Source organism: Pristis pectinata, chromosome 4 (genome assembly GCF_009764475.1).
Source record: "Pristis pectinata isolate sPriPec2 chromosome 4, sPriPec2.1.pri, whole genome shotgun sequence".
Taxonomy (NCBI): domain Eukaryota; kingdom Metazoa; phylum Chordata; class Chondrichthyes; order Rhinopristiformes; family Pristidae; genus Pristis; species Pristis pectinata.
In genome coordinates, this window is record NC_067408.1 from 13,004,096 (window position 1) to 13,030,771 (window position 26,676).

The following is a 26,676-nucleotide window of genomic DNA, read 5'->3' on the forward strand; positions in this document are numbered from 1 at the left end:
AGATTTTGCTCTTCTAAATATATTACAACTTCACACCATTGAATGCAGTTAGGAAGTGAGAAAGACTCAACGCAACTTGAACAGCAGAGTTTGGATATTGTCATTTAACTGCATTACTTGCCCTGAACAAAAAATGTGGTGCATGGTGGATTTAAAATGACGGTGAGAGACTATTTGTGTCACTTTACTGCAAGATCCCTGATAGGATCTTGCTAGTAGAGCCACTGTCTCACAACACTAGCAACCCAGGTTCAATCCTGACTATGGGTGCTGTCAGTGTGGAGTTTGCACACTCTCCCTTTTGACCATGTGGGTTTCCTCTTGGTGCTTCTCTTTCCTCCCACATCCCAAAATCATGCAGTTTGGTAGGTAAATTGGCCATTGTAAATTACCCCTGTCTGCAGGTGAGTGGTAGAATCTAAGAGGAGTTGATGAGAATGTGGGATTAATGTAAGTGCGTTGGTTGTCGGAGCAGATTCCGTGGCTGAAGTGCCTTTTTCTGTGCTGTTTCTTTCAATGAATATGAGTAATTACATTATTGCCATTACAATTCTTTTACATTCCTGCTCCTTGACGAGGGAGTCTCAGAGGATCTAGAAATATAGATACTTGAATGTTACTACCGACTTGAGTGTGTAATTGAACATTAACTAGCATTCAACATTCTTTCCACCAGCGCTGTAATCATGAGGTTGATAAGGACTAAATTCTGACTTCTCCAATATTGACATATTTTGCAAAGGAAAAAAAAATGTGGTTTGCAAATTCTAAACTCAGTGCTGCAAGTATTTCTTTGGATATGTGGGTTTTATTGTTTTGTAATTGGGTTACTGTTATTTTATGGCTGGTTTGTTGATGTTCTGCAATTTATATTCCATAGCGCAAGATTAGTGATGGGTACAATTAATGTGCATCAAGCCTCTCTGAAGTCTCCAAGGTTATTTCCTTAACGAACCAGTGTTAGAGCAGGGTCTTGAAGTCAACATAGCACCAACTCTCTATGCTGTTCATTACAAATGCAATCAAGGGTGTTTCTTCAGGTTCACGATACATTCCATCTCATTCACTCGCTTGCTTTGTAAATATAAATTTAGTGCTCTGGTGAAATTTAAAGGTTTTTTCTCTTCCCTTAACAAACTTCTGTTTGAAAAGTAGATGCAAGTACTGATTGGGGAACACTGCTTTACATTAACATTTCAAGGAATGACTATCCATTTACACTAAAGGAAGCACAGATTGGAGATGAAGCTACAACATCACAAGACAGATCCTTTAAATCACACTTCCTTTGACAGGTTCCTAATACAGCAAGGGGCCAACTGATTTCCAGGAATATTGGATGCATTAAATTGTGAATGCATTTAATGACTTTGGGTTACTTTGTCCTCTCTGGGCGTTCCACATGGAATATGTTTCTGTTGTGTTCTTTTCTAAGATGGGAAGTGCCAAAAAAATCAGTAAGAAACATGCAGCTGTTTTTCTAACTCTTGACTTTTGGAATCTCAACGTGTTTCAGTGCAGCAGTAATTGAGTCCAAATTGTGTGCAATCTTCTTTATCACAGTGCTTTCTGTTCCCCTGTAACACAATATTGGAAAACATGGTTCAGCCTGGCCAAAAGATGATGTTGGGTTTTAGATAAATAAACAACAAGATGCTGGAGGAACTGAGAGGCAGATCAGGCAGAATCCGTGGAGAAAAACAGATGGTCAACGTTTCGGGTCAGGACCCTTCCTCAGGACTGAAGATGGGAAAAGGGATATCCCAATTTATAGGGGAAAAAATCTTTCTCAATCTCTCCACCTCCATCTCAGGAGTTTCTTTATCTACCGATATCTTCTAATAACCCACTGATGCCCACAGCTACCTTGATTACACATGCACCCCTCCCAAACTCAACAGGGATAGGGTCCCCCTTGTCCTCACATTTCATCCCACCAGCCTACGTATCCAACACATCATTCTCCACCAATTCCGCCATCTCCAACGGGACCCCACCACCAAGCATATTCCCCACCCCTTTCAGCCTTTTGCAGGGATCACTCTCTCCGCAGCTCCCTAGTTCACTCCTCCCTCCCCACCTATCCCCACTCCCACCCCGGGGACTTTCCATGGCCCCCGCCATAGGTGTAACACCTGCCCCTACACCACCTCCATCCAGGGACCCAAACTGTCCTTTCTGGTGAGGCAAAGATTTACCTGCACCTCCCCTAATATCATCTACTGCATTTCGTGCTCCAAGTGCGGCCTCCTCTACATTGGTGAGACTAAATGCAGACTAGGTGACTGTTTCGTAAAACAACTACGCTCTGTCCGTAACCGCGATCTGCATCTCCCCATTGCCAGTCACTTCAACTCCCCCTCCCACTCCATCACTGAGATGTCAGTCCTCAGCCTCCTCCACTGCCAGGAGAATTCCAAGTGCAAACTGGAGGAACAACACCTCATTTTCCCTCTTGGGACCTTACAGCCTAATGGCATGAACATTGAATCCTCCTCCCACTTTAAGTAAACCAACCTCCCCCAAACCACTTCCCCCACCCCCCCATCTCTTCTTCTCTTTCCTAACCTCTCCCTCTTTTTCTCCTTGCCATTTTTTTTCTCTCTCCTTTTCCTCTCCTCCCCTCCTCCCCCATGCCCCTGCCTCCATACCTTTGACCCACCCCCGGTGGCTCTGCTCTCCCCTCCTCCCCCTCATCTGCCTATCATTATCTCTTGCCTGAACCTACCTATTACTACCTTGTGCCCACCCTGCCTCCCCTCTTCTGTCCACCTATCACTGCTCTGTTTTTCCCCTCTTATATATTGGGCTTCCCTTTTCCCTATCTTCAGTCCTGCAGAAGGGTCCTGACCCAAAACATGGACTCTGTTTTTCTCCACAGATGCTGCCTGACCTGCTGAGTTCCTCCAGCATCTTGTTGTTTTTTCATCTAGATTCCAGCATCTGCAGTCCTTTGTTTCTCTGATGTTGGGTTTTACCCATTTCATCAGTGTTTCATATTGATTTGTTGCAAGTTCTTGTCATTTTGGCATTTAGTATAACAGGTGAAATCTCTGCAGCCAGCTATTAAAAGGTCATACCAGTCTTCCAGCCACTAGAGCCTGTCGCTACTGAATGAATAGATATTCCATTGATAGAAGGATAATGGTAGGAGAGTGCTCCCAGAAAGTCTGAGGAACTTTGATAGGTTGATAAAGATCAGTACACAGGGAAAGCATGTTCCTTGTGCAAGAAGGTCACAGAGACCTCCAGGGCTTCAGAAAGGTGCTTCTGACTGGATATTTCTAGGGGTGTCTCTGAAGGACATGCATTTTTGGGGAACTATGTGCGATCACTCTGCTCTACCTGTGAACCGAAAGAAAGGGGGATAAGTTTCCCTGTACTTGCGTTTGGGGAAACTCACTAATGCAGCAGTGATCCATAGATAATAAGATATGGATGAGATCAGAACTGGCAGCCTGGAATAGTCCCAAGGCCAGGAAGCTGAGAGAGAACTTGACCTTCATGGGCAAAGCAGACAAGATGTGAGGTTGGATTGGAAGTCACAGAAGGTTGTCTATTTCAAATGGGACAAAGAATGCATAGCCTGGTTTCAGGAGGAACAGACTGACAGAACCTGAGCTAAAAACTCAAAATGCTGAAAATATTCTGTGGAGAGAGAAACAGAGTTCTGATGAAAGGTCATCAACCTGAAATGTTAATTGTGCTCCTCTCCCCATAGATGCTGCTTGACCTGCTGTGTGTTTCAGCATTTCTTCTTTAAATTTCCGATTTCCTGTACCAGCTGTTTTCTTGCTTGTAAATTATTGGTAAAATCTCATTGCCCTGTGAGTAAGTAAGAATTATTGTTCTCCAGACCAACCGAATGGGTTTGAGATGCTAACCTAATCTTGTTCCCATGGTTCCTTTGAGTAGATGTCTACATTTGGGATTAATTTTAAGACTTCATTGTTGATATGGTGAGGAAATCTCCTTGCAGACAATTTTTTGACTTGTTGATGTAATTTAGGGAAGTTTTATGCCGAAAACAAACAAGCAAAAGCAGATAAAAATCCCTTGGGTGCAAATTTCTGGATACTCGGAAATTAGACACCCAGAAGTGTGGCCAAAATTGTTCCAAAGCAGTTTTCACCTCTAACTCCACAGCAAGGTGGGAAATGCACTAAGGATTTTGGAGGCTACCTAGTTTAGTTTCCTCTGATCCTGAGACATCCCAACATGTTTCACGTGCACTTTTCAAGTGTAGTTGCTGTTGTAATGTAAGCAAAATGGAACAACTAATTTCTACATATTGCTGTCAAAAACTACTAAGCAATAATCAGACATAGGGATTTTGGTAAACCACTAAGTATTGGCCAAGGCACTGTTTACTTGTTGAGACATAAAAGTCTCTGGTGGAAGTGAAGCTTTTTATTAGCAGAATTACAATTATCAACTGATGCAAACAAATGTTACTTTGATCTATATGGAGATAGCTGGGTATTTTGCCAGTTGAATAGTGATTACCTAATAATATTGTGTTTTAATTCTTTAGGAATCTTCTACACTCTTTGAACATGAGGTGCTTGTCTCTCTCTCTTCTGTGGATCAACTGGTGCTATGTATGGCAAACACAAGCAGAATTCTTCACTTCCATAGGTAAGACTTCTTGCAATATTCATATTTTTGAGGAATTCAGCAAAGTTTTCCTAACCTGCAACATTACTGGACATTTCTGTTGGCTGAAACCAAAGATGATGTACTTGCATCCCTACTAGTTTCAATTAAAATACATCACTTTTGTTGGCTTATATTTGTTAGTGATCACCCACTGCTTATGGGTAAAGCACAAGCTTTGCACCCTCGTCTGTTGATTTCAAGAGGATCTGGAATCCCTGTGTGGTATTCTTGGAGAAGCATCTTGAATTTGGTCCTCTGGTATCCAGTTCCTGTGGACTAAAAGCAGCACTGATGAGGTACCAGGGAGGAATAGGCAGGAGCTGAGCTTGGACTGACAGGAACCCACAGCTCTGTTGTAGAACCAGACAGAACCTGACCACTCCTCTTGCTTTCAGGCACAATTGTGAAAAATGGCGTACTTGCCGTATCTTCAGTGGCTTGAGGGGTAGAGTTTCTGCTTACCATACCTCTGCCTACCATAAGCTTGGGGCCTAATAGAGTCATAGAGTAATACAGCATGGAAACAGGCCCTTCAGCCCAACTTGTTCATGCTGACCATGATGCCCACCAAGCTAGTCCCATTTGCCCATGTTTGGCCCATATCCCTCCCAACCTGTCCTATCCATGTACTTATCCAAATGTCTTTTGAATGTTACTATTGTACCTGCTGCAACCACTTTCTCTGGCAGCTCATTCCATTTATGCACTACCCTCTGTGTGAAGAAGTTTTCCCTCAGCTCCAGTTTTAAATCTTTCCCCTCTCACCTTAAATGTATGCCCTCTAGTTTTTAGTTCCTGGGAAAAAGACTATGCGTGTTCACCCTATCTATGCCTCTCAAGATTTTATACACCTCTATCAGGTCATCCCTCAATTTTCTACGTTCCAAGGAATAAAGTCCTAGCCTGCCCAACCTTTCCCTATAACTCAGGGCCTCGAGTCCTGGCAGCATCCTTGTAAAAAGCTTGCTTAAAGTGGCCATCTGAACATCATTAAATTTATATAGCAAGACACCTGGTGTGGGATATAACCATTCAAAATGGGACATCATTAACTCATTTCACATCAGAAAATGGGTTTACAGGGCACCAGGATGCTTGTGTATCATTCTATTCTACTGCAAGACCTAGATACCAAAGAATGTCTACCGTGAAGATCATCTGTTGTATTCCCGACTACATTGGACCAAACTCCGAAATAACTTTGTGCTATAAGATTGTTTAGTTGCATACACATATCGACCTTGCCCCTCTGTGCTAGAGAAAGTGGCAATTAACTCCTTCTCTTCTCTCCTCCCCACACCCTCCCTCCCCAATTAGAGCTTACTACAGCAGTTCTGAAATGAAGACCAGAATCTCATCAGGGGGCTGTTTGCCAAGAAAAGTCCAGAGAATGTGAGGACATGCAAGCTTATTCTAAACTGCTTTCAGATGCTGAGTACTAATCCTCTCAAAGACCTAACAATAGTTGAAACTGCCAGAGCTTTTGTTATTTAGACAGTTATGATTTTCCCCGAATCCCTTTTAATTTAAGAATAACTGGCAGCAACTACAAATGGATCACTTTCAATGCTATTACTTCACAGCCATTAAAACTATCAAGTTAATGAAATCTCCAGCTAGGGTAGAACACCCGTTAATGAAAATTTGTTCCTTTTATAACTTTTCTAATTAATTCACAGGATGTGGCCGTTGCTGACTGGGTCAGCATTTATTGCCAGTCCCCTATTTCCCTTTGAACTGAATGGCTGACTATGCCATTTCAGAGGGCAGTTAAGAATCGGCTGCATTGCTTTAAGCTGGGGGTCACGTACGGCCAGTCAGGGTGAAGATGGCAGATTTTATTTCCACAGAAGATCAGTGGACCAGCTGAGTTGTTGCAACAATCCAGTTGCTGAGTGGTCACCATGATTCTTACTGATTCCCAACGATGTTCACTCCTGGGACAACATGGTCCAAAGTCCACTGCAGTGTTCCAAAAGATGCAGAATATTGGGAATGATAAAATTCTCTGCAGGTGTAACAGTGATGTGAAATCCTCGGAAACAGCCATTTTTAAACTCCGGTTGGGGTAAGGGGGAGTTGATTTTTCATTTGCATAACAATGAAACAAAACAAAATTTTGCAATTGAATCAGCAGGTTGTATTATCCAGATAATTCTATTTTCTTTATGGATGGTAGAGTAAATTCTGTGCACCAGTCAGGACACCAGTGAAATCTCCACTGCTGTTTTTCACTGTCCTATATTGGGACACTTTTTATATCCACCTGATAGGCAGTGTCTCCAAGTGTGGCGTTCCACATAGTGCACTAGAACACCGGCCTTAAATTTTCTGCTCGTCTTGAGGATTGGATTGGATTGGAGTGTATCAGCTATAAGGAGTTGTTGGACAAACTTCTATCAGGTCACCCCTCAACCTCTGATACTGACAAACGGTCTGTCAGTATCAGAGGTTGAGGGGTGACCTGATAGAAGTATGTAAAATTATGAGAGGCATAGATAAGGTAAATTATCTTTTTCCCAGGGTGGAAACGCCATGTACTAGAAGGCATAGGTTTAAGCTGCAAGAGAAAGAGTTTTTAAAGGAGATTTGCAAGGCAAATTTTTCCACACAGAGTGGAAGGTGCCTGGAATGCACTGCCTGGGGAGGTGGTATAAGCAGATACGAGAGCAACATTATAGACACTTAGACAGATGCATGAGCAGGCAGGGAACAGAAGGATATGGGCTATTGTGCAGGCAGATGAGATTAGTTAGATTGGCATCATGGTTGGTGCAGACATGGTGGGCTGAAGGGCCTGTTCCTATGTTGTAAATCTTGAACTGCAAACTTTCAGCTTCAGAGCTGGGAGTGGTGCCAGCTGACCCATGTTTAATATCAAAAATGTGCCTCTGAATAAAATTTCTGTGCTCTCTAATCACGATTAAATTCCTTTTTCCATACCTGTGTTACTTTTCATTAGGATCCTTTATTCTTTACTGGGCAGGTATTAAGTACACACTGATTCATATCCGGGATTTGGAGGGGTTTTTTCCCCGAAAGTCTAGTGAGGTTGCCTGGGAAACGGTGCGTCTTTGTGTCTCAAAATCTGCTGTTAATTAGAAAAAGATTTGAAAATTGATTGTTTTTTTTTACTTGATGACTATGTTGCATATTTGTTTCTTGCTAAAAAATGCTAGGAAACTCCTTCAGTTTTGATAAAGCTCCACTTTCAAATTTCACCGTTTCTGGTACGTTTAAAATGATCAAAAGTGGTCTCCTTTTTGAGGCATTTTGTTCAGACTTTGGCACAGATTGTCTGTTTGCCGGGCATCTCACAGACCAAAAATGATTGATGTTCCTTTCCAGTCTGTTGTAGGATTGGAAAATTACATCATTAGAAACTTTCCATGTATGGGTGGGCCCCGAGGGAAGAAATGGATCATAAAAATTTGGGAGCAATCATTTTCTTTGTCTTCCGTGGCCTGCATGTGAATGAGCAATCTTGCTGACTGGGCTTTGGAGCTCATTCCCACATGTCGATGGAGAATGACATTTGCACCATAGAGTGACTGGTGGTGGGGAAATCTCAGACCTTGGAGTTGGAATGATGGTTGAACATCACCTGAAAACATGGCCCAATCTTCGTCTGTATCTCCCGCATAAACACTTGCTGATCTGATGCTATAATAGGGGTGGTTTTGCTGCTACCTGTGGAGGAGGTGGTGCAACTTGCGGAGCACATTCATTATTTCTCACAACACAAAGGAGGCTATTTGACCCATTGAAACCATGCTAGCTCTTAGAACATGCCCCTCTGTTCTGTTCCCCCACTTATTCCCTCTCGCCTGCCCATCAACTCCAGCTTGATTCTCCTACCGCTCAGCTATCAAGAGATAATTTACAGTAACCAATTAACCTACCAGCCAGCACATCTTTGAGATATGGAAGGAAACAGAGTACTCAGGGGAAACCCACACGGTCGCAGGAAGAATGTGCAAGCTCCACACAGACAGCACTCGAGATCAGAATCGAGGCTCTGAGGCAGTGGTACTACCTGCTGCGTGACTACGCCATCCATTACGGTGGGGCATTGTTGGAAGGTGGATCCTGCCTGCTGTGGGTATTGGTATTGGTTTATTATTGTCACTTGTACCGTGGTGCAGTGAAAAACTTGTCTTGCAAACCAATTTGTACAGGTCAATTCATTACACAGTGCAGTTACATTGAGTTAGTACAGATTCCATTGATGTAGTACAGGTAAAAACAATAACAGTACAGAGTAAATTATCACAGCTACAGAGAACATGCAGTGCAATAAGGTGCAAGGTCACAAACCACTCTCTGGGTGAAAAAGTTGCTCCTTAGGTTCCTATTAAATCTCTCCCCTCTCACCTTAAATCTATGCCCTCGAGTTCTTGATTCCCCAACCCTGGGAAAAAGACTGCAGATTCACCCTATCTATGCCCCTCATAATTTTATATGGTCAAACCTCTGGCATTCAGGGAGTATTTGAAAGTTCTTTTGGGATTGGGGAATTTTCTGTGCAGTTTCCAAGCTTGTGATAACTGGATATAAGATCCCTTGGGGGCCTTCCCAAGTTATAGGATATCTTTATTAGTCACGTGTACATCGAAACATACAGTGAAATGCATCTTTTGCATTGAGTGTGCTGGGGGCAGCCCGCAAGTGTCGTCACGCTTCTGGCGCCAACGTAGCATGCCCACAACTTCCTAACCTGTACGTCTTTGGAATGTGGGAGGAAACCGGAGCACTGGAGGAAACCCACGTGGACAAGGGGAGAACGTACAAACTCCTTACCAACAGCGGCCGGAATTGAACCCGGGTCGCTGGCACTGTAATAGCGTTACGCAAACCGCTACACTACGTTTCTGTAAACTTTGATATGGAAAATGGGATTAGGATGTGAGATGATAACATCGCTCCCTTTGACTCCAGATGACCAAATGTGACTCTGTCGGCATAGTCAGTAAAAGCTGATGATGTATTTGGTATTGGTTTAATATTGTCATTTGTACCGAGGTACAGTGAAAAACTTGTCTTGCATACCGATTGTTCAGATCAATTCATTACACAGTGCACTGACGTAGTACAGAGAGCATTGTAAGTGAAGGGCAATGGAAATTTCATGCAAACAGGTTCCCCCACTCCAACTGTTACTATGTCTCTTGCCTCTCTTTTAACAGTTCTTTAACAGTTTTTAACACAGTCTGGAACAGTGCAGGTCCCTCTGAACCACACTCGAAAGTACAGACCTGAGAATCTGTCTGGCTGGCAGGCTGGCGTTACTCCCAACATTCAATAATAAAAGAAAAAGCTCATTTGTTTTACTTCCAAAAGCAGTCAGCTTCCTGGTTCTTTCCATCTGATTTGTCGCTTAATGTTTAAACCCATTGTACTAGTCAAGAATGTCTGATGACATTGTGCAGGATCAGCTCAACGAGTGCGTCTCCAAATGTGACAAGAAAAGCTAGCCTTCTGCTTCCAGAGCTCCAGGCTATCCACTACTTTTGTCCAAATCATGCAAAGTATCATGGAACTTTATGCATAACCGTGAGCATTGGAAGCTGTCTCCTCACACACATTTGGCCTTGGATCCAGAGAACAAATTAATTACCAGTAGAGTTTCTGCTAATTGCATTTGTTTGAAGGCCTTTGACAAGGTTCCAAAAGTTAAATTAGATCTTTGTGTCACAAAGTTTTTGTTTTGTATGTATTTTTTTAAAATGTCTGTCCTCCATTGTAATGGCAAAATGGTTTCTGTACATTTTTTTGAGTTGCTTTGAGTAGTTCCTGATGCTCGGTTTCAGCCTGAAATGTTGACAATTCCTCAATTCCTCCCCCCCCGATGCTGCTCAACCCACTGAGTATCTCCAGAAGACTGTTTGTTGCTCCAGATTCCAGCATCTGTGGTCCCTTTTGTCTTCAGTAGTTTGAAATTGGTTAACTTGCATGTGCAGTTTGAACTGTAAATTGAAGTCATTTTCTCTTTAAACCTATTTTCAGCTGAGTAAACCCAGCTGCCAGGATTGCTACTTTGTTTAAAACAAAATATCATTGTAAAATAGTAGGTCTAACTCCAATTCTGCAGAATTCTATTAGTGCTGTAACATTGACAAGTTTGCAGATAATACCACTGTGCTGGGCCTTATCTCAAATAATGATGAGTTGGAGTAACAGGAAGGAGACAGAGAGCTTAGTAACATGATGTCATGACAACAACCTTTCCCTTAATGTCAGCAAAACAAAACAGCTGGTCATTGACTTCAGGAAGGGGGAGAAGTGCACATGCTCCTGTTTACATCAATGGTGCTGAGGTCGAGAGGGTTGAGAGTTCCTAGGAGTAAACATCACCAGTAGCCTGTCCTAGTCCAACCATGTAGATGCCACGACCAAGAAAGCTCATCAGCACCTCTACTTCCTCAGGAGGAAGAAATTTGGCATGTCCCCTTCGACCCTCACTAATTTTTATCGATGAACCATAGAAAGCCTCCTATCTGGATGCATCATGGATTGGTATGGCAACTACTTTGCCCGGGGCCGCAAGAAACTGCAGAGAATTATGGATGTGGCTCAGCACATCACAGAGAACAGCCTCCCCTCCATAGAATCTGTCTATACTTCTGAAGAAACTAGAGAAACAAAGGACTGCAGATGCTGGAATCTAGATGAAAAACACGATGATGCTGGAGGAACTCAGCAGGCCAGGCAACATCCATGGAGAAAAGCAGGCGGTCAATGCTTCAGGTCGGGACCCTTCCCTAGGACTGAAGATGGGAAAAGGGAAAGCCCAATATATAGGAGGGAAAAGCAGAGCAGTGATAGGTGGACAAAAGAGGGGAGGCAGGGTGGGCACAAGGTGGTGATAGGTAGATGCAGGTAAGAGATAGTGATGGGCAGGTGCGGGCGAGGAGGGGAGAGCAGATCCACCGGGGGATGGGTCAAAAGTAAGGAGAGGGAAAAAAAAGGGGGTAGAAAAAAGAGAGGCTAGGAAAGGGAGGAAGAGAAGAAGTATGGTGGGGAGGGAGTGTAAGGAAGGGGTGTAGGGATTACTTAAAGTGGGAGAATTCAATATTCATGCCATTAGGCTGCAAGGTTCCAAGACGGAATATGAGGTGCTGTTCCTCCAGTTTGTACTTGGAATTCTCCTGGTAGTGGAGGAGGCCGACATATCTGTGGTAGTGTGGGAGGGGGAGTTGAAGTGACTGAGGCGGTTATGGACAGAGCGCAGGTGTTCTGCGAAACAGTCACCTAGTCTGCGTTTGGTCTCACCAATGTAGAAGAGGCCACACTTGGAGCACCAAATGCAGTAGATGATATTAGGGGAGGTGCAGGTAAATCTTTGCCCAGCAGACCAGGCTGTGCTAATGGAGAGAGAAAGACTGAGCCAATATTACAGGTGAATGACAGACAGCAGAACTGGCCAGTTCTGATTTTGAAAACAGACAGCGAGTTACCTGGAATTATACAATTTGGCATCAAGTCCAGAAGGCTGCAATGCACCCAGTCAGAAGATGCGGTGCTGTTCTTCAAACTTGGGTTGGGCCTCGTTATGACAGTGCAGGAGGCCACAGACACAAGTCACAGTGGGATGAAAAATTTAAAGTAGCAGGCAACAAGCAGACCCTCCAGACTGCTTGCAGGTGGTTTGCAAAGGGAAAGCATGTTGTGCTTTCTGATTATCCTGGTTCATGACAGATTGTGATGGGTGGCATGCAAGTGAGTTTGAGTGGAAACCAGGCTGCATTGCACCCCAGGTGGAAATTGTACCCCAGAGGTTTGGTTTTCACTTCCTTAAGCTACATGCTTGACTTCGTGGTCGGATTACATTTTCATCTTAGAGTCACGTGATCTCTAACTGCCCGCTTAAGGCAAGCGGTGCCTAAAATGCTTGGCACAGCATTGAATATTAACCATGTGGCAGTCACAAATGAAAAGAACTGTGTAATTTCATTTCAGGTTGTCATGATTGTTCTACATGAAGAAAAGCGTTCTTCAAAATTGATTTCTGGTTGTGCAGAGGAAAGGAGCCAAAAATGTTCTAAGTTTGGAGATTCGACTTTTCAGTTGTAACAAAATCTTGACCTCCAAGATTTTTTTGTTCTCGTTGATAGTCCACAGCCAAGAATATAAATGTTGTGCTATAGAAATTCATCAACTAATGTTTTTTTAACAAGTAAATTTGTTTTCCCTTAAGGTCAAATGACAGATTTAATTTACACGGAAAAAGACCTGGTGAAATCGCTGAAAGAATATATAACTGCAGAAGAGAATAAGTTATCAGCAATTAAAAGGTACTCCTTGACAATGTCTATGGTCCCTATTCCAGTAAATGTAATGATAATGTAGTTATTTACTTTCTTGTATTTTGCTAGTTATCCCCTATTCAGACCAATTACAATTGTGTACCTCCAGCAGAACTGAAGATGGAGCCTGAAATCACAGTAGGCCCCTGGAGTGTGGGAGAATAGGTGTCATATCGGACCTACAGTTTATATCACTTCCACAAGTAACTTATTGTGGTAGCTCATGTAAGGATAGAGCGGAAACACATTGTCCTAGTGGCATATATGGAGCTTTTTCCCTGCATCAAGCAATGCTCTCCTAAGCTTGGTGCACTGGCTGTTGGCATGAGGTCCTGAGAGACCTTTTGTTCCCTAATACTGCTGTATTTTTCTTTCACTCTGCCAAGCACACACTAGTTTCAAACAGCCATCCATCTTAAGTAAAAACGTTTCTTCCTATAATTGAAACAAATTGCTCTCATTTTGCTGTAACCTTGACAGTGCCCAACTTACCTTGTAAGCTATTCAGTCCACTCCTGTTAGCACAGTTTATGGGATAGCATTGACTAACTATCACCACTTACTTCCATGTGCCCTCCCCCACCCCCCCAGTTCCCCAATCCTTTACCCTTTTCCATATTTCTTTACAACTTAGGAGACCATTTGGTCCATCAAACAATCCCATTCCCCTATTAATTCTCCCTGTAATTATTCCCATCAACATAACCCCATCCTCTGCCTCCCCCACCCCAGATTCTACCACTCACCTATATTATAGGGGCAATTTACAGTGATCAGTTGACCTACCAACCCACAGGTCTTTGGAATGTGGAAGGAGACCCGCGTGGTCACAGGGTAAACGTGCAAACTCCACACGGACAGCACCGAATGTTGGGATTAAACCTGGCTCACTGGAGCTATGAAGCAGCGGCCCTACTGGCTGTGCCACTGTGATGCCCCCAACTCCTTTCAACAGCTACTGAAGTCAATAGCTGTTCCAGAACACTGAGGTAGAGGGAGCCTGGTTCTGCTATGCTATGCAAAAAATAAAATTGTGATTATTTAGAGGATACAATTATACTGGTCTTACTATTTCCCATTCTTATAATGGAAATTCCTGCCACATTGTAGCTGGGCTGAAAAGCTGGATGAGCTGACACATACATCGACCTCTGACCCAGAAGGATATCTAGGCCATCCAGTAAATGCATACAAGCTAATGAAGAGGTTGAACACTGACTGGCTAAAACTGGAAAACTTGGTTCTGCAGCACACTTCTGATGGTAAGTAATGGAAAATGTTATCTTGATTTGACTTTATATGATCTATCGGGATAATGGGCCAGTGATTATTTCACACCTTTTCAGCATTAGTTCAAATTCAAATTTATTGCTGTCATAGGCATACATACACAAGGTACAAATGCCAAGAAAATCGGCAGCTTTTTGCAGCAACAGCACACCACGTTACAAGATGAGGACAAACCAAAATTAACAGAAACCATACATAACCTACACATGTGCACAATGCAATTTTTACTCAAATGTCCAGTGATTGGAGTCACTAGTGAAACCTGCTGTTGTGCAGGATCATGGTTAAGTAACCACGATACAAAATGTTTTCTGAAGGTATCCTTGTTACCCAGAAGCAGGTGAACACCTTTTGGGGTCCCAAAAGGAAGCCTTGAGACTCTCCCCTTCCTAACACCCATATCCTCTCTTCCAGCCACTCCCATAGGAGCTCTTTCCCTTTCACTTCCTGTGTGCTGGAAACTGTTTCCTTAGGTCCTTTGTATTGGCCTCCTCATCATTTCCTCTAGATTTGGATTGAAACTTGATTAAAATAGATCACCTGATGCCCTGGAATTCAAATTTCCTGGCCTTTGCTCTGCTGTAGGCTTCCTTCTCTGTCGTCTTCAAATAGATCTCAGTTTTGGATCAGGGCTTGTGTAATGTTCCTCTCATTTCTCAAACACATGATGCATTTTGCTTGTTATCAAATGACACAATCCTTGGGACCCAAATCGTCCTTAAATTCAAGAATTTGAATTGATGTGGCAGCTTTTGTGTCGTAAACTCCCAGTATACTGTGTAGAGAACAGTTGGATGTCCAATTGATATTCAGGGATTCAATTGGATTCTGACTGAGAGAATACTAAGAAGGTATCAAAATAGAACAGATAGAAGACAAGGAGGGATATAACGGCAGTAATTTAGAAAGAGGGAGAACGCGGTTATAAAAAGCTTAATCTGAAGGGAAGTATTTTGAGCTTTTTAACACTGAAAAGTAAGAGGGACATGTAGTTTCATTTAATTGGTGGTCTGATAGTTGGGGATTGGTGGTCACGGTGGATGAACTGAATAGGTATTTTGCGTCATTCGTCACTGTGGAGGACACCAGCAACATGCCAGAAATTTGAGAGAGTCAGTGGGCAGAAGTAAGTGTAGTCGCTATTACTAAGGAGAAAGTGCTTGGGAAGCTGAAAGGTCTGAAGGTAGATAAGTCACCTGGACTGGATGGCCTACACCATGTGTAGGTGGCTGAAGAGATTGTGGGGGCATTAGTAGTGATCTTTCAAGAATTGCTAGATTCAGGAATGGTTCCAGAGCACTGGAAAATCACAAATGTCAGTCCACTCTTTAAGAAGGGAGGGAGGCAAAAGACAGGAAATTATAGGCCAGTTAGCCTGACTTCAGTGGTTGGTAAGATGTTGGAGTCCATTATTAAGGATGAAGTTTTGGAGTACTTGGAAGCACATGATAAAGTAGGCCGAAGTCAGCATGGTTTCCTTAGGAGAAGATCTTGCCTGACAAATCTGTTGGAATTCTTTGAGGAAGTAATAGGCAGGAAAGACAAAGGAGAGTCAGTGGATGTTGTTTACTTGGATTTTCAGAAGGCCTTTGACAAGGTGCCACACATGAGGCTGCTAAACAAGATAGGAGCCCATGGTATTACAGGGAAGGTGTTAGTATGGATAGAAGATTGGCTGACTGGCAGAAGGCAAAGAGTGGGAATAAAGGGGGCCTTTTCTGGTTGGCTGCCGGTGACTAGTAGTATTCTTCAGGGGTCAGTGTTGGGTCCATTACTTTTCACGTTACATGCTAATGATCTGAATGATGGAATTGAGGGCTTTGTGGCCAGGCTTGCGGATGGAACAAAGATAGGTGGAGGGGCAGGTAGTGCTGAGGAAGCAGGGAGTCTGCAGAAGGACTTGGACAGGACTTGGACAGGTTGGGAGAATGGTCAAAGAAGTGGCAGATGGAACATAGTGTAGGGAAATGTATTGTCATGCACTGTGGTAGAAGGAATAACAGCGTGGACTATTTTCTAAATGGGGAGTGAATTCAGAAATCGGAGATGCAAAGGGACTTGGGAGTTCTCATGCAGGATTCCCTAAAGGTTAACTTACAGGTTGAGTTAGTAGTAAGGAAGGCAAATGCAATGTGAGCATTCATTTCAAGAGGACTAGAAAGTAAAAGCAAGGATGTAATGCTGAGGCTTTACAAGGCGTTGGTCAGACCACATTTGGAGTATTGTGAGCAGTTTTGGGCCCCATGTCTAAGGAAGAATGTGCTGGCATTGGAGAGGGTCCAGAGGAGGTTTACAAGAATGATCCTGGGAATGAAAGGGTAAACGTTTGATGGCTCTGGACCTGTACTCACTGGAGTTTGAAGGATGAGGGGACATCTGAAAGCTACTGAATGTTGAAAGGCCTGGATAGAGTGGACTTAGAGAGGATGTTTCCAGTAGTGGGAGAGTCCAGGACCAGCGGGCACAGCCTCAGAATAGAAGGACATCCCTTTAGAACATTCCTTTAGAGAAGGAGGAATTTCTTTAGCCAGACGGTGGTGAATCTGTGGAATTGCCACAGACAACTGTGGAGGCCAAGTCATTGGGTATATTTAAAGTGGAAGTTGATAGGTTCTTGATTAGTAAGGGCATCAAAGGATATGGGGAGAAGGCAGAGAGTGGGGTCGAGAGGGTAGAATAAATCAGCCATGATTGAATGATGGAACAGACTTGATGGGCTGAATGGCCTCATTCTACTCTATATGTTATGGTATGCGACCTCCATTGTTTGTAGATGTTTTCAGGGATGTGATATTATTATTTATTGTGTATTTCTTTTATAAATATTGCTGTATGCTTAACACATACTTTTATGTTGCAGTGACAGGGTTGTACGCTTTAGCTGAAAAATCCCTCAAGATTGGTTAATAGCGGTGGGTTCAGCAATGAAAGCTGTAGGCCATCTCTCAGTGAAGAGGATACTTGTGTAAAAGTACCGTTACATAGGTGCTTTCAAAGTGGTTCTTCCAGTTTCATGAAGGTTTGCATAGTAACCTGAAGACTGAGCCTATAGCATTGAGGCCCAGAAATTCTTCAGCCATCAATTCATAAAACTTCATAACCTTTCAAAACAAAAAGAGGTTAAAACAACTTCTGTGAGGCATTATTCATTTTTAATCTTTTTACTCAGCATTATGGACTAATCTTCCAAAAGCACTATATGTGGAGAGGGCGCAGATTGATTTCTTTCTATCCTGAGTGTCTTTTGGGATAAGCCTATTTTGCCCACTGTTTTGTATATCTGCATAGGGAGTGGATGCTTCAGTTTGCTGATTACCTTAGTACTGGTTTATGATATGCTGTGGTGCAGAAGGTGCTATTAGTCCCATTCTGCTTATTGCTCATAGCACTTTGAAAGAGCAGTCGAATTTAATCTCACACTCAGTGAATTAATAATCTTCATGTACGCATCTAACAGTTCCATTAGGTAGTGAGTTCCAGATCAAAAAATCTATTGGGGGATCAAAATTCTCCTCATTCACCTCTGTTCATTTTATATGCTGTTAGTATTTCCTTCCTCCACGTTTCATAAGCACAAAGTCTTTGCTGCCATAACATTGTACCCACATCTCCCAACCATCCCAAGCATTTAAGTAATGCAGCTGAAATGGACCATTTTGGCTTTACAGGAATAAAGGCTATAGTTCAAACAATCCATCTCGCTCAGTGCTCACGTGTACTTGTATCATCAGGGTAGGGTCACCTAATAAAAAGCAAGAACGAACAAGCCTGGTTTAATGTTGTTATAGTTATCTGTTCTTTATTCTCTGAAATGTTGACCAGAAGTGGTGATATAGGCACCTAACTGTGGTCATTAAATTTAACCTAGATTGGTGATTGACTCTTGTGTTATTTTGTTTTGTTTGGCTCGGTATTCCTAAAATGGTTCACGCTATTTGCTTTTTTTGTGACCTTCCATTATAACTGGACAACACTACTTCTAGTGCTTCTGGTTCTGAAAGTAATGGGGCTACACTGTGTTAAAGAAGACATTTTTATCCTGTTTGTGCATTTGGTGTTCATTCTTGGAGTCTCTCATTAATCATTTTCTTTTGCATTCCTGTGCAGGCTTCATTGCTAATCTCTCAATTCAGCGGCAGCACTTCCCCACAGATGAAGATGAGAGTGGAGCAGCAAAGGCCCTCATGCGTTTGCAGGACACCTACAAGCTGGATTCTGACAGTATTTCCAAGGGCAGACTGCCAGGTACCTAGAACATCAGGTTCCTAGTTACTATAATCCGGTTGATGTTATGGATGGCACATCTTTTACAGAATTTTATCTAGTTGACTTGAGCTAGAAATCTGCTTTAATACAGAGGTGAAGGACTGCCCGCCTTGGTAGCCTGATACAGTACCACAGAGGTTGATGTAACAATTAGGAAAATTGATGAGATCTCTATCTCAACAAAATTTGGCAATTGGGAAAAGAATGACTTCCTTTGAGAGACGAGGGAAATTCAATGCCGATATATTACTGGATCAGTGGTTACTTAATCTGGATGGGGATAAACAGCCTTACTTTTTTTTATGGCATTTGATTGTAACCCTGTCCCATGCTGAATCAGTTGAGCTTCCAATAATTGGAGTTGTTTTGGCAGAGATGGTGGCATTTGATACAGTTTGGGAAGGAGGAAATATAAATGACTCTACACAATTGGTTAAGATCTGATCTGTATTTCTTTGCAGGGTACTAATGAAATCACCAGCTCCTTGTATGTTGTACCTAATACACCATTCAAATCACAAGTATGCCCAAACTTGAGTATTACTTATCATTAATTCTCTGTCCTCAGCTGTTCCAGTCAAGCACAGCTGAAGTTTGAGGAACAACTCCTTCTCTTGCAAGCTAACATATTACAGTCTAAATGCTCTACAATACAGGCTCTAATTCTGGAATTCCATGTGCAAATTTTTTGACCACTTTCCCCTTCCTCTAACCAACCTTCTTGACAAAGTTTTTAATTGCCTGCCCTTGTGTGGCTCAAAGTTGCTTTTTTCTTGGTAATGCTCCTGTGAAGTATCTTGTTTACATCTTATCAGATTAAAAATGTTACGCTAGCATAAGTTTGGTATTGTTGTTGGTGTTGGTCTCTCCACTTGCCAACATTCTCTTGTAGGTGTACAGCACCTGGTGTCACTCACAGTTGAGGACTGCTTTGAGTTGGGGAGGGTCGCTTATAACGACGGTGACTACTACCACACGATTCTGTGGATGGAACAAACCCTCAAACAGCTGGAGGAAGGGGAGCTGGGTGGGGTCACAAAGGCTGAAACGTTGGACTACCTCAGCTACTCTGTGTACCAGATGGGGGACCTGCATCGTGCTATTGAGCTGACGAAACGGCTGATAGCTGCTGGTAAGAGCAAGAATAATTCTCACAACCACTGCGGTATTGTGGTGTTACTGGATTAATACTCCCATATCAGGATACAATAGTGTTATTGGGTTAGTAATCTAGTGGCAAGGGTGGGATGGTGCTTGTGTATGACTAATTCATTGTTAATTGTACAGTAGTGTTACTGGATTAGTAATCCATTGGCAGGGTGTGGTAATGTAACTGTATGACTAATCCAGTAGCAGGGATACAGCAGTGTTACTGGGTTAGTAATTCATCAGCAGGGTTATGATGGTGTTAGACTAACAATCCATTGGCAAGAATAGAGTGGTGCTTCCGGACTCAACACTTGTCTTCTTGCATATATAGTACTGTTTGTTTTTACCAATACTTGAAATTTGTGCTGAAGGTTCAAATGTATTACATTAACCAGCAATCACCTGGTGAGATGTGGCTCTTATTGTAATATTAAAAACATGTGTCTGTCATCATACTTGTGTTACCCACACCTCTCTATATGCACGTCCAGGGAGAATTGAAGTGAACCTATAAAGCCATCAAATGGGACTGCCAATACATTCCTAGTTTTTCATGACCATTGTAAACTGAGAAGTTTGATATTGGATGAGGAAATAGAAAATTAGATCATGTTATCATGGATGTGCCTTTGCCTGTGGAAGGTTGAATTGGAAGTCTGGAACCTGAATGCACAAATGTAGAAATGCAACAACTTCTAAAAATTGCCCTCTAGCAGACAATACAGGCTGGTAAAATTTTGTGTATGACTGCCAACCCTCCAGCATTGCCCTGGAGCTGCCAGCAGTTAAGGACCAATTTACAAATATTTGCAGCACCAGAGTACTGACCAAATTTTACGCCTGCATATCTCTCATACAGAAAATTACTGCAGAACAGCAAAAGGCTGTCAAAGCTGTTCAAACATGCTTTGCTCATGAGTTGTTCGTTGGCAGGCTTGGTGGCACAGGAACCTTACACAGTGGCGGCTACAGAAGCAGCCTTGTACAGTCAAAGGCCTGTCCTTTGAGTGCTCCACCAAGGGAAATCAGTTCAGGCAGAGTCCAGGCTGGGGGTTCAGGAGGGGTGAGAAGCATTCAAAAATATGTATAATGTGCACTTTTCCAATTTTCTTCGTAGTGTACCTTGAAGCGTAAAACAAAATATTGCAAGAACATTTGTTTGGCTGAGAAGGCAGGAACAGGAGGAGGTGGCAGATAAATGCGTGGCTGAGAAGTTGGTGCAGGAGGGAGGGTTTTAGATTTCTGGATCATTGGGATCTCAGGAAGGTGGGACCTGTATAGAGAGGACGGGTTACACCCGAACCAGAAGGGGGCCAATATCCTTGTGGCTAGGTTTGCTTGGGTGGTTCGGGAGGGTTTAAACTAGTTTGTGAGGGGGAAGGGAACCAGAGGAGTAGGTCAGAGGAAGAAGGGGATGGGGAAAAGTTAGATCAAACAGGTAGAGAGGCTTTGGGGAAGGAGAAGCAGAATACAGGCTATAAAAGTAGTAAGGTAGATGGACTGAAGTGTGTTTACTTAAATGCAAGATGTGTCAAGAATAAGGGAGATGAACTGAGGGCTTGGATAAGTATAGGGGACTATGACATTGTGGCTATTACTGAGACGTGGCTGACGTCAGGAGAGGAGTGGATATTGAATATTCCTGGTTTTCGGTGTTTTAAGAGGGATAGGGAAGGAGGGAGAAGAGGAGGAGGGCTGGTGATACTGGTCAGGGACACTGTTATGGCTGTGGAAAAGATGGATGTTGTAGAAGGATCATCTCTAGAGTCCGTATGGGGGGAATTAAGGAACAAGAAAGGAGCAGTTACTCTACTAGGAGTATTCTATAGGCCCCCCGGTAGCGGTAGAGATATAGAGGAGCAGATTGGCAGGCAGTGTTTGGAGAGAAGCAAAAATAACAGGGTTGTTATAATGGGAGACTTCAACTTCCCAAATATAGACTGGAACCTGCTTAGTGCCAAAGGTTTAGATGGGATGGAATTTCTTAAATGTGTCCAGGAGGGATTCCTGACGCAGTATGTCGACAGGCCGACTAGAGGGAATGCCATGCTAGGTCTAGTTTTAGGAAATGAACTGGGACAGGTGAAGGATCTATTGGTGGGTGAGCATATGGGGGACAGTGACCATTGCTCTGTAACCTTTAAAATTGTCATGGACAGGGACAGGTGCAGAGAGGACAAGAAGATATTTAAATGGGGAAGGGTGAACTATGAGGCTATAAGGAGAGAACTTGTGAGGGTAAAATGGGATGTCCTTTTTGAAGGGAAATGTACCATGGAGATGTGGTCGATGTTCAGGGATCTTATGCAGGATGTTAGGGATAAATATGTCCCGGTGAGGCAGTGAAGGAATGGCAGGGTGAAGGAACCGTGGGTGACGAGAGAGGTGGAATGACTAGTTAGAGAGAAGAAGGTAGCATACGTAAGGTATAAGCAGCAAGGTTCAGACAGGGCCCATGAGGAATATAGAGTAGCGAGAAAGGAGCTTAAGAAAAGGCTGAGGAGAGCTAGAAGGGGACATGAAAAGGCTTTGGCTAGTAGGGTTAAGGAAAATCCCAAGGCCTTTTTCACATACGTGAAGGGTAGGAGGATGGCTAGGGTAAAGGTAGGTCCGATTAAAGACACAGGTGGGAGAATGTGCCTGGAGGTGGCGGAAGTGGGAGAAGTTCTCAATGAATACTTCTCTTCGGTATTCACCGAGGAGAGGGGTCTTGATGACACGGAAGGGAGTGCTGGTAGGGGTAATGTTCTCGAGGTTGTAGATGTCAAGAGAGAGGATGTGTTGAAGTTGTTAAATAATATCAAGACAGATAAATCTCCGGGGCCTGACGGGATTTTCCCCAAGCTGCTTCGAGAGATGAGGGAGGAGATTGTTGAACCGCTGGTAAGGATCTTTGAGTCCTCGTTGTCCACGGGGATGGTGCCAGAGGATTGGAGGGTGATGAATGTTGTCCCCTTGTTCAAAAAAGGTAGTAGGGATAGTCCAGGGAATTACAGACCGGTGAGCCTTACGTCTGTGGTGGGTAAGCTGTTCGAAAGGATTCTAAGGGATAGGATCTATGAACACCTGGAGAATCATGGACTGATTAGGGACAGCCAGCATGGCTTTGTGAAGGGAAGCTCTTGCCTCACAAGCCTGATAGAGTTCTTTGAGGAGGTGACGAGGAAGATTGATGAGGGTAGTGTGGTGGATGTGGTCTGTATGGATTTTAGTAAGGTGTTTGATAAGGTTCCTCATGGTAGGCTTCTTCAGAAGGTCAGAGGCCAAGGGATCCAAGGAAGCTTGGCTGTGTGGATTAGGAATTGGCTTGCCTGTAGAAAGCGGAGGGTTGTGGTGGAAGGAGTGCCCTCGGATTGGAGGACAGTGACTAGTGGTGTCCCGCAGGGATCGGTTCTGGGACCTCTACTTTTTGTGATATTTATAGATGACTTAGATGAGGGGGTGGAGGGCTGGGTTAGTAAGTTTGTGGACGACACTAAGATCGGCGTTGTTGTGGATAGTGTGGAGGGTTGTCGGAACTTACAGAGGGATATTGATAGGATGCAGAGCTGGGCTGACAAGTGGCAGATGGAGTTCAATCCGGAGAAGTGTGAGGTGGTACACTTTGGAAGGACAAACTCCAGGGCAGAGTAAAGGGTAAATGGCAAGGTACTTGGCAGTGTGGAGGAGCAGAGGGATCTGGGGGTTCATATTCACAGTTCATTGAAAGTTGCCTCACAGGTGGAAAGAACAGTTAAGAAGGCCAATGGGATGTTATCTTTCATAAGTCGTGGGATTGAGTTTAAGATCCACGAAGTGATGATGCAGCTTTACAAACCTCTAGTTAGACCAGTTAGAGTACTGTGTTCAGTTTTGGTCGCCGCATTATAGGAAGGATGTGGAGGCGTTGGAGAGGGTGCAGAGGAGGTTTACCAGGATGCTGCCTGGATTAGAGCGTATGGAATATGAGCACAGGCTTAAGGTGCTAGGGCTTTATTCACTGGAAAGGAGGAGGATGAGAGGAGACATGATAGAGGTATATAAAATATTGAGAGGAATAGATAGAGTAGACAGCCAGCGCCTCCTTACCAGGGCACCAATGCTCAAGACGAGAGGGCATGGCTTTAAGGTTATGGGTGGGAGGTTCAGGGGAGATGTCAGGGGGAGGTTTTTCACCCAGAAAGTGGTTGATGCATGGAATGCACTGCCTGGGGTGGTGGTGGAGGCAGATACATTGGACAGGTTCAAGAGTTTGTTGGATAGGCACATGGAGGAATGTGAGAGAGAGGGATATGCGGGAGGAAAGGGTTAGATAGTGTGAGGATGGTTTGATGGACGGCACAACATGGTGGGCCGAAGGGCCTGTTTTGTGCTGTATGGTTCCATGGTTCTATCATCCAATTTACTGTTGCCATACCTGTATGCGTTCCAATTGGTTGAGAATATGCTGTGCTTTGTGAGAAAGGATGCATTGGGCAGCTAATGCTGAGAGGATTGGGGACAGGGCAGGGCAGATGGAGGTCCTGAGATAGATCCTTCATGGACATACAGAGTTGGAAAATCTAATTTTAGATGATGTATGAACAGTTTTGACAACCTTGTGAAGCTTTTGCTGTCCCACAGTAATTTTCTGTACAAGAAACATGCAGAATTTGGTCAGTGCTGGCAAAGATGAGTTTAGTAGCCTTTGCAAAGCGCCCCACAAATGCTTTGTTCATGATTTGTTTGCTAGCAGACTTGGGAGACAGGAGGCTTTGCACGGTCATGGCTACAGAAGTAGCCAAAGGCCTGTCCTTCGAGTGCTTCACCAAAGGAACTCTGGTAAGGCAGAGTCCAGGTTGGGAGCTTAGGATGATGAAAGGGTAAGAGCGTATTGGGTTGGTTTGATTAAGAGGGGTCAGTGTTGGGAATATAATCAGGGGGGAATGAATAATGGAATGCAATTTGTGCTGCATATCCAGCCAGTAATGTCTGGTTACTAGATGAGTGGATTGGGGCAGGGGCAGGTTGGTGTTTAGGCAGTAATCCTCCTCTTCAAATGGGGGAAGGGTGTTGGGGTCACTTTTTGTTGGGAAGGGGGAAATACAGGAAGATAGATATCTTTATTAGTCACATGTACATTGAAACAAGCCATGAAATATACTTTTGCGTAGAGTGTTCTGGGGGCAGCCCACAAGTGTTGCCATGCTCTTGATGCCAACATAGCATGCCCACAGCTTCCTAACCCATACATCTTTGGAATGTGGGAGGAAACTGGAGCACCTGGAGGAAACCCATGCAGTCACGGGGAGAACGTACAAACTCCTTACAGAGAGTGGCCGGAATTGAACCGGGGTCGCTGGCGCTGTAATAGCGTTATGCTAACCACTACGTTACTGTGCCTGCCCTAACTGAAGGAGAGCAAGGGAATATTTAAAGGGGGCCAACCTGAGTCAGGGTCCCAGCAGCAGCGAAGCATCCTTGTAGGAAGTCCCCTTTTAAGAAAGACAATCTCAAACTATGGGTGCAGTGGAGACTCTGGCTCTGCTGAATGCAACCAAATGGCAATGCAATTGAAAATTTACAGAGGGGCTTTTGCACATCTTTGGACACGAATGCATATATCATGGTTACTTCATGAGTTAACATGTCAGATGACTGGAATGAAAATTGCAGCCTTCCTGTTACTTCCATGAAGACCCCAAATTCCAATAACATTTGATTTTTCAGCAAAATTAGTTGGCATATAAAGGACTAATGTGATGCTATGCAATCATATCTCTAGGCACTAACAGAGAATTCTTTTATTGAAATGTGGTGCCTATATATCTGTCCAAGATGTATTACTTAATATAGCATCGTGCTGGGATTAAATTTGTACAACATTCTGACAGCAAACATCAGTGAAGGAAGTGTGGTCTAATGTGGGGAGATGGTCCAGAAAGTTGAAGTCTTGTTTAAATATTCAGCCCACACACCCAGGCCACAACTAGGAAATGTTCCTGTTAAATTCTGTACTTAGTGGGTCTTCGCTTAACCATTAGCAAACAGCTATGATGCTGGAGGGGAAAAAACCCAGCATTTTAAAAGGACCAAAGGATTACTGGTGGAGGAAAAAAAACTCCTTTCATCACATTTATTCATTTTTTTTCCTCCTCCTTTAACTGCCTTTTTATGAATGATTTCTTACTTGTCTTTATGGTTGTCACAAGAAGTGCTGGAGGAACTCAGCAGGTCAGGCAACATCCATGGAGAGAAATAAACAGTCGACGTTTTGGGCCGAGACCCTCCATCAGGACTGGAAAGGAAGAGGGCAGAAGCCAGAATAAGAAGGTGGGGGGAGGGGGAGGAGCACACGCAAGCAGGGGTTGGGTGAGTTCAGGTGAGAGGGGGAAGGTAGGTGGGTGGGGGAGGGGGAGAAGATGTAATAACCTGAGAGGTGAGAGGTAGAAGAGGCAAAGGGCTGAAGAAGAAGGAATCTGGTAGGAGAGGTCACTTTATTTAGGTTGCTGGGTTGCCATGATCTGCTGAGGAATGCTTGGAATGTTATGGCTCACAGTTCCCATTTGTTAAAGCTGCCTTGGTGACATTTACCCCATTATTTTAAACATTATGGGGTGGAATTTTTTTTTATATATAGAACATGGGACACTACAGCACAGTACAGGCCCTTCGGCCCACGATGATGTGCTGACCTTTTAACCTACTCTAAGATCAATCTAATCATTCCCTCCCACATACCCCAACATTTATCTATCGTCCATGTACCTATCTGAGAGTCTCTTAAATGTCCCTAGTGTATCTGCCTCTTCCAGCTCCCCTGGCAGTGCATTCCAGGTACCCACCACTCTCCGTGCGTAAAAAAAAATGCTTCTGTTATCCACCCCTGTACCTTCCTCCAATCACCTTAAAATTATGCCCCCTCATGTTAGCCATTTCTGCTCTGGGAAAAAGTCTCTGGCTGACCACTCGATCCATGCCTCTTATCATGTTGTAGACCTCTATCAGGTCACCTCTCATCCTCCTTCGCTCCAAAGAGAAAAGCTTT

General features: G+C 43.6%; 1 protein-coding gene across 6 annotated transcripts in view; it reads left to right on the top strand.

Annotated features, from left to right (window-relative positions):
* p4ha2 (procollagen-proline, 2-oxoglutarate 4-dioxygenase (proline 4-hydroxylase), alpha polypeptide 2) overlaps nucleotides 1–26,676 on the top strand; it is a 111,679-nt gene that overhangs the window by 27,678 nt on the left and 57,325 nt on the right. For all 6 annotated transcript variants that reach the window (XM_052014048.1, XM_052014050.1, XM_052014047.1 and 3 more), the window contains exons 2-6: nucleotides 4,535–4,638; nucleotides 12,857–12,953; nucleotides 14,076–14,227; nucleotides 18,363–18,500; nucleotides 19,414–19,653. In XM_052014048.1, the coding sequence (XP_051870008.1) occupies nucleotides 4,557–4,638; nucleotides 12,857–12,953; nucleotides 14,076–14,227; nucleotides 18,363–18,500; nucleotides 19,414–19,653 (709 nt within the window). In that variant the 5' untranslated portion in view covers nucleotides 4,535–4,556. The remainder of the gene's footprint in view (nucleotides 1–4,534; nucleotides 4,639–12,856; nucleotides 12,954–14,075; nucleotides 14,228–18,362; nucleotides 18,501–19,413; nucleotides 19,654–26,676) is intronic.